Below are 7,607 nucleotides of genomic sequence, written 5' to 3'. Positions count from 1 at the left end.
GAGAGGAGGAGGTGGGGGGGATGGGAGAGGAGGAGGAGTGGGCGGGGGGAGGGGGTCAGGACCAAAGATACTAGAGGAGCAAGATAGACCACTCGACCCTAAAAACCATAGTATGTCACAGCGCCATTTTAGTCGGCAGAAACTTGCAGAAACATTTAAAAAGAAAAATAACAAAAACCTGTGAGGTGATAGATGAGATATATTCTGCATGTTACTGGTATCATCACACATGCTGTTCCCCTAAAACACTGATTACACTGTGAGAGGCACATGGAACGGCGGGGTTTGCTTACTAAAATGGCTCCTTTGCGTGCTGCACTTCAGTATCGGCGATTTCAACGGAGTGGTTTATCTTGCTCCTCTAGTATCTTTGGGCAGGACCCATAGAGGGATGGGGTGGGGAAGGGTGGTAGGTGGGTTCTGGGGGCACCATAGGCAGTGGGACCAGGTCCTGCCCCCCCCCCCCCAGGTGCCCGAGCTTGACTCTCTGTGGTTGGTAGGGTGGGCCTGGATGGGCAGAATGGCCTGCTGCTGCATCCCTTCCCCAGTCCGTTGCCCTCACTTCCCCCCCCCAGTCCGTTGCCCTCACTTCGCCCCCCAGTCCGCTGCCCTCACTTCGCCCCCAGTCCGCTGCCCTCACCTTCCCCCCCAGTCCGCTGCCCTCACTTCGCCCCCCAGTCCGCTGCCCTCACTTCGCCCCCCAGTCCGCTGCCCTCACCTTCCCCCCCAGTCCGCTGCCCTCACTTCGCCCCCCAGTCCGCTGCCCTCACCTTCCCCCCCAGTCCGCTGCCCTCACTTCGCCCCCCAGTCCGCTGCCCTCACCTTCCCCCCCAGTCCGCTGCCCTCACCTTCCCCCCCAGTCCGCTGCCCTCAACTTCCCCGGTCTGCTGCCCTCACCTTGCCCAGTCCGCTGCCCACACCTTCCCCAGTCTGCTGCCCTCACCTCCCCCCTAGTCCACTGCCCTCACCTCCCCCCTAGTCCACTGCCCTCACCTTCCCCCCGTCCGCTGCCCTCACCTTCCCCCCCAGTCCGCTGCCCTCACCTCCCCCCAGTCCGCTGCCCTCACCTTCCCCAGTCCGCTGCCCTCACCTTCCCCCAGTCCGCTACACTCACCGTCCCCCCCTGCCCGCTGCCTTCACCTCCCCCCCAGTCCGCTGCCTTCACCTCCCCCCCAGTCCGCTGCCCTCACTTCCCCCCAGTCCGCTGCCCTCACCTTCCCCAGTCCGCTGCCCTCACTTCCCCCCAGTTCGCTGCCCTCACCTCCCCCCCAGTCCAATGCCCTCACCTTCCCCAGTCCGCTGCCCTCATTTCCCCCCAGTTCGCTGCCCTCACCTCCCCCCCAGTCCAATGCCCTCACCTTCCCCAGTCCCTCTGCCCTCACTTCCCCCCACTCCGCTGCCTCACCTTCCCCCCCAGTCCGCTGCCCTCACCTTCCCCCGGGCCGTCCTCCTCGCCGCTGGTTCCCTCCTCAGAGCCGTCACCAAACTCCTGCTGGTACTGAGCCTCCATCTGCCGCAGCTCCCTCTCCAGGTCGGACAGCTTGACCCAGCTCTGCTCCTGGTACTCCATGGCAAGCCTGTGGACACAGGCCGGTCAGTGGGGGCTCCACACGGGCACACACCCCCACCCACACATGCTCCAGGTGAACCCACCTCTCCCACGGCAGCAACAGTTGAGAGGGGAGTGAGGATATGGATAGGAGAGGTGTGGAGGGATCTAGGCCAACGTGTAGATGGGGGCAGTGCAGATCATGCAGCCCTGGGCTGACGGGCCTGTTCCCACACTGTGTGACCCTGACACGGTTGTGGAGATCTGTCCTTTTTCTTTGTTTCAGCCACTATACTCCGCATAAGCTTTGCAGCATTGTGTGCTAGGCACATGGGGGCTCGTCCGGGATTTGAAACCCGGGACCCTCTCGCATTATTGGTTGAGATTATTATACATTATTGGTTGAGTCTTATTATACCTTTTGTTCTATGTCCCTAGTGAGACACGGTACACCTTATTAGCTGCTAACGCGTTAGACCTTTTTAATCTTTAGAGGATTGAAACCTCAGGGCCTTAACCCTCGTTTACCGTTTAGACTCAACGATCCTTCCTAAAAACCCTTACCCACCTGTCCGTCCAACTGATCCCCGAGATTCCGTCACGCAGATTAACACATCAGCGGTGATCGGTGAGTCATAGAGGAGTCAGCAGGTGTGGGAAAGAAAGTGAGAGAGCCTCAAGCATGTGCCGAGCACACAATGCTGCAAAGCTTATGCGGAGTATAGTGGCTGAAACAAAGAAAAAGGACAGATCTCCACACGGTGTGCAAGATGGAAGCTGCCGGGGCCCAGTTCAGTTTAATTTATTGTCACGTGTATTGAGGTACAGTGAAAAGCTTTCGATGCGTGCTGACCGGCCAGCTGAAAGACAATACGTGAGTCCAGAACCAGGGGGCCACAGTCTAAGAATAAAGGGGAGGCCATTTAAAACTGAGGTGAGAAAAAACGTTTTCACCCAGAGAGTTGTGAATTTGTGGAATTCTCTGCCACAGAGGGCAGTGGAGGCCAAATCACTGGATGGATTAAAAGAGAGTTAGATAGAGCTCTGGGGGCTAGTGGAATCAGGGATAAGGGGAGAAGGCAGGCATGGGTTTACTGATTGTGGATGATCAGCAATGATCACAATGAATGGTGTTGCTGGCTCGTAGGGCCGAATGGTCTCCTCCTGCACCTGTTTTCTATGTTTCTATATAGACGGTGATATAGAGATATAGAACAAATGAATGAAAGATATGCAAAAACGAACGATGATGAAGGAAACAGGCCATTGTTAGCTGTGGGCTAGGTGAAAACGGGTTACAGACAATGAGACTCAACAAGACGACTTCGAACCTGGTACAACTTGGGTGGGGGAGGGATGGTGAGAGGGGACACAGGGAAGTCAATATTCATATCACTGGGCTACAAGCTGGTCAAGCAAAATGAGGTGCTGTTCCTCCAATCTATGTTTAGCCTCACTCTGTCAATGGAGAAGGGCCAGGACAGAACGGTCAATGTGGGAATGGGAATGGGAATGGGAGATAGTGTTTGGCAACCGAGAGATCAGGGTACGGGCCATAGAGGGGGGTCTGTGCCTCACCTGGCCTGCCGTTGTGCCAGTGTGTGAGGGGGGGTTATGGGGGGGGTGAGGGGGTTCAGGCCATAGAGGGGGGGTCTGTGCCTCACCTGGCCTGCTGCTGTGCAGTGTGTGAGGGGGGTAAGGGGGGGGTGAGGGGGTACGGGCCAGAGGGGGTCAGTGCATCACCTGGCCTGCCGCTGTGCCAGTGTGTGAGGGGGGGGTATGGGGGGGGTGAGGGGGTACGGGCCAGAGGGGGGTCAGTGCATCACCTGGCCTGCCGCTGCGCCAGCTGTCGCTGTAGCTGCTGTGCCCGCTGATGTTCCTGGGCGTTGATTGTGTAGGGGCGGGAGGGGTGTAGGGGTGGGGTGTGAGTGGGTGGGGTGTGAGGGGGTGGTGTGAGGGGGAGGGGTTTGAGGGGGGGGGGGTTTGAGGGGCGGTGTAAGGGTGTGGTGTGGGGGAGTGTGTGAGGGAGGATGAGGGGGGTGAGTGAGGGGGTGAGTGAGGGGGGTGTGGGGGGGTGAGGGGGTACAGGCCAGAGGGGGGTCAGTGCCTCACCTGGCCTGCCGCTGTGCCTGCTGTCGCTGCAGCTGCTGTGCCCGCTGATGTTTCTGGGCGTTGACTTGTAGGGGTGAGGGAGGTGTGAGGGGGTGAGTGAGGGGGGGGGTCTGAGGGGGAAGAGTAAGGGGGGGGGTGAGCCAGAGGGGGGTCAGTGCCTCACCTGGCCTGCCGCTGTGCCTGCTGTCGCTGCAGCTGCTGTGCCCGCTGATGTTTCTGGGCGTTGACTTGCTGCAGGTGTTGGCGGTGGGCATGTACGCGAGGGTCCCTGCGGCGTACGAAGGCTGCCAGCTGCTGCACCAGCTGGTTATACTGGCGACGTGCCCGCTCCCGTGCCCGCCGGTTCTCCTTCTCCATGGCCCGCCTGTGCCAGCGGTTGTCGGCGTGCCGGGTGTCGAAGCGCTCGGACCAAGACAGCGTGCGACTCGTGCAGAAACTCTGCCAGTGGGCATAGAAGCCGTGCACCACCTGCCAGCAAGGCAAGGGTCACCACCAGGGCAAGGGTCACCGCGGGTCATGGGTCCTTGCCCCTACAAACAGGGTCATGGGGGCAAGGGTCACCACTGGTCTGAGCAGGGTCACTGGGGCGCGGGGGGAGGGGCGGGGGGGCGGGATGAGGGTCACTGCCGGTCTGAGCGGGATCATTGGGCTCCACCCCGTCGAGGGGCTTCATTGCGCGGTCACGGTGGGGGGGGGGGGGGGCATGACGATGCACAAGGTCACCGAGGGGCAAGGATCTTGGGGGCCTGAGTGGGGTCAGGGGGCATCAGTGAGGGTGCAGGGTCATGGGGAGTGGGATCAAGCAGGAGATGTCACGGGAGGGTCGGCGTGGGGTCACGGGAGGGTCGGCGTGGGGTCACGGGAGGGTCGGCGTGGGGTCACTGGAGGGTCGGCGTGGGGTTACGGGAGGGTCGGTGTGGGGTCACGGGTTTGGAGTGGGGGTCATGGGAGGGTCGGAGTGGGGTCTCAGAAAGGTCAGTGCGGGGTCACGGGAGGGTCAGCTTGGGGTCGGCATGGCGTTACGGGTTCGGTGGAACAGAGGGGGTGGGGGGGATTCCTCACCGTCTGGTAGTCGCTGCCCGCGTGGCCGAAGGTGGGGAAGGTGAGCTCCCCCGCGCTGGGCGCCCCCTCCACCTCCTGCTCCGCGATGCCAACAAACACCGCCCGGTACACCGCGTAGAACCCCTGTGGGCACAGCACCATCGCCCACGTCACACACTGCCCACTCCCCTCCCTCACCCCATGCCCACTCCCCCCTTACCATGCCCACTGTCCCCTCTCCATGCCCACTGCCCCTCCCCCTCCCCATGCCCACAACCCCCTCCCCCTCCCCTTCCCCCACTGTCCCCTCCCCATGCCCACTGCTCCCCCTCCCCACTGTCCCCCCTCCCTTGCCCATTGTCCCCATTCCCTCCCCATGGCCCACTGCCCCCTCTCCCTCCCCAAGCCCGCGGTCCCCTCCCCATGCCCACTGCCCCTCCCCATGCCCACAGCCCCCCTCCCCTTCCCCACTGTCCCCTCTCCATGCCCACTGCCCCTCCCCATGCCCACAGCCCCCTCCCCTCCCCTTCCCCACTGTCCCCTCTCCATGCCCACTGCCCCTCCCCATGCCCACTGCCCCCTCTCCCTCCCCAAGCCCGCTGTCCCCTCCCACCCTCTCGCCCCTCCCACTGCCCCCTCCCCCTCCCCACTGCCCCCTTCCTCCCCCTCCCCACTGTTCCCTCTCCCCCTCCCCGGGGCCTACCCCCCTCCCCAGGACCTGACACAACCCGCAGTCCATGCCAGCCCCCCCCCCCCGCTGCCTCACAGGGGTGTGCGATCTCCATGCCCCGCCAGGCCCGTACCCTCCCTGCGCCTCGCCACCGTGGCCGGTCCCATACCACCCCCGTGCCCTCCCCCACCCGGGCCGAGTGCCTACCTGTGGGCTGTCGGTGAAGCCGCTGTAGCAGGCCCCGGTGAAGTACTGCAGCAGCTCGTGGCTGTCATCTTCACCGTCCTGACCACCCCTCAAGATGGCCTCACGGTGGCTGTCATACCTGCACCACACACCACACACCTCAGCACTGCCCATCACCCCACCCACCCTCTGTACCCACCACACCACACGCCTCAGCACTGCCCGTCACCTCACCCACCCTCTGTACCCACCACACCACACGCCTCAGCACCTCCCCTCAGCCCACCCACCGTACCCACCACACCACACCACCGCCTCAGCACTGCCTCTCAGCCCACCCACCCACCCACCGTACCCACCACACCACCGCCTCAGCACTGCCGCTCACCCCACCCACCCACCGTACCCACCACATGCCTCAGCACTGCCCGTCCGCCCACCCACCCCTGCTGTACCCACCACCCTGGCTTCGCACTGCTCCCTGTCCAGCGCACACAGCCACACTTCAGCCCACCACGTTTAGTTTACAGATACAGCACACAAACAGGCCCTTCGGCCCACCGGGTCCATGCCAACCAGTGATCCCCACACATTAACACCATCCTACACACACGAGGGTGGGGGGCTGGGTGGGGGAGTGAGAGGTGACGGGGTGGGTGGGCTGAGGGGAGTATGAGGGTTGAGGCGGTGGGGGGGTGCGTGGGGGCGGGGTGGGTGAGGGGGCGAGTGAGGGGGGTGGGTGGTGAGGGGTTGAGTAAGGGGGTGGTGGGGGTGAGGCGGTGGGTGAGGGGTGAGGCGGTGGGGTGAGTGGGTAAGGAGGTGGGTGGGGGTGAGGGGGTGGGTGTGGGCGGTAGGTGAGGCAGTGGGGGGTGAATGGGGATGAGGGGGTGGTGGGTGAGGGGTGAGGCGGTGGGGTAAGGGGTTGGGTGGGGGTGAGTGTGGGGGGGTGGGTGAGGGGTGAGGCGGTGGGGGGGTGGGTGAGGGGTGAGGGGTGGGGGGGTGGGTGAGGGGTGAGGGGTGGGGGGGTGGGTGAGGGTGTAGATGGGGGTGAGGGGTGGGTGATCTCACCATGCCCTCTCCTGTGGGTCACTCAGGACATCGTACGCCGCCTGGATGAGCTTGAACTGTTCGGCCGCATCCTCCGGGCAGTCGGGGTTCTTGTCTGTGCACAGGGAGATGCCAGTGTCAGCACTGCCACTGCCCGGTGCCTGTCCTATCCATCCCTCCCCCTGTGCACAGGGAGATGCCAGTGTCAGCACTGCCACTGCCCGGCGCCTGTCTCATCCATCCCTCCCCCTCCCCCTGTGCACAGGGAGATGCCATTGTTAGCACTGCCCCCCCCCCCCGCGCTCCATCCCTCACCCCCGGCCCAGCAGCAACTGCGGGAAGGAGGGGGAGAGTAGCCGGAGGTGACGGGGTAGGTGGTGGCATGAGGGCAGAGTGGAGGAGGGGTGGAGGCGGTGGGAGGGGAGGGTGGGGGACGGTAAAGAGGCCTGTGATTCGGGTTGCCAACTGTCCCATATTAGACCCCGACACTGCGGGCACGGCCATTGTGGGCCCCGACACTGCAGGCACGGCCATTGTGGGCCCCGACACTGCAGGCACGGCCATTGTGGGCCCCGACACTGTGGGCCCCGACACTGCGGGCACGGCCATTGTGGGCCCCGACACTGCGGGCACGGCCATTGTGGGCCCCGACACTGCAGGCCCCGACACTGCGGGCACGGCCATTGTGGGCCCCGACACTGCGGGCACGGCCATTGTGGGCCCCGACACTGCGGGCACGGCCATTGTGGGCCCCGACACTGCGGGCACGGCCATTGTGGGCACGGCCATTGTTGGCCCCGACACTGCGGGCATGGACACTGCGGGTACCGACAATGTAGGCACGGGGACCGCTGTAGCCCCGGACAGGGTAGGCCTGGAGGCCCGTGCGCTGCCTAACGGAGGTTGCATAGCAACCCGCCTCCCGTCCCGGGCTGCCCCCATTGGTGGTGTGGGAGCACGTGGCCGCTGGCTGGGTGAGGTCACGTGGGGCTGCATAAAGTT

The 7,607-nt window shown here is 63.8% G+C and overlaps 2 protein-coding genes across 2 annotated transcripts in view; one reads left to right on the top strand and one right to left on the bottom strand.

Moving 5' to 3' along the window:
- LOC144611397 (dnaJ homolog subfamily C member 21-like) overlaps positions 1–483 on the top strand; it is an 11,749-nt gene extending 11,266 nt beyond the window's left edge. Inside the window, exon 7 of the mRNA XM_078430471.1 lies at positions 470–483. Within this exon, the coding sequence (XP_078286597.1) occupies positions 470–483 (14 nt within the window). The remainder of the gene's footprint in view (positions 1–469) is intronic.
- An 895-nt stretch (positions 484–1,378) lies between these two features.
- On the bottom strand, positions 1,379–7,418 carry LOC144611386 (dnaJ homolog subfamily C member 21-like). The gene is made up of 6 exons (XM_078430460.1): positions 7,068–7,418; positions 6,627–6,787; positions 5,580–5,697; positions 4,724–4,846; positions 3,825–4,129; positions 1,379–1,577 (listed from the first exon to the last, which is right to left on the bottom strand). Exons 1-6 carry the CDS (start codon positions 7,416–7,418, stop codon positions 1,379–1,381), a joined length of 1,257 nt encoding a protein of 418 aa, XP_078286586.1.
- Between the last annotated feature and the right edge of the window lie 189 nt (positions 7,419–7,607).

The sequence above is a fragment of the Rhinoraja longicauda genome, chromosome 3, assembly GCF_053455715.1.
Source record: "Rhinoraja longicauda isolate Sanriku21f chromosome 3, sRhiLon1.1, whole genome shotgun sequence".
NCBI lineage: Eukaryota > Metazoa > Chordata > Chondrichthyes > Rajiformes > Arhynchobatidae > Rhinoraja > Rhinoraja longicauda.
The sequence above is the reverse complement of the archived record's forward strand: the minus strand, read 5'-3'. Positions and strand labels throughout refer to the sequence as shown.

Excerpts from the sequence above, each read along its gene's own strand:
- LOC144611386 (XM_078430460.1), bottom strand. The coding sequence starts at position 7,418 with ATGCCCGCAGTGTCGGGGCCAACAATGGCCGTGCCCACAATGGCCGTG. Across the intron at positions 6,788-7,067 it reads GGTCTAATATGGGACAGTTG|GGGGAGGGATGGATAGGACA; the intron begins GCAACCCGAATC and ends CCCTGTGCACAG. Across the intron at positions 5,698-6,626 it reads GACCCACAGGAGAGGGCATG|GTATGACAGCCACCGTGAGG; the intron begins GTGAGATCACCC and ends TGTGTGGTGCAG.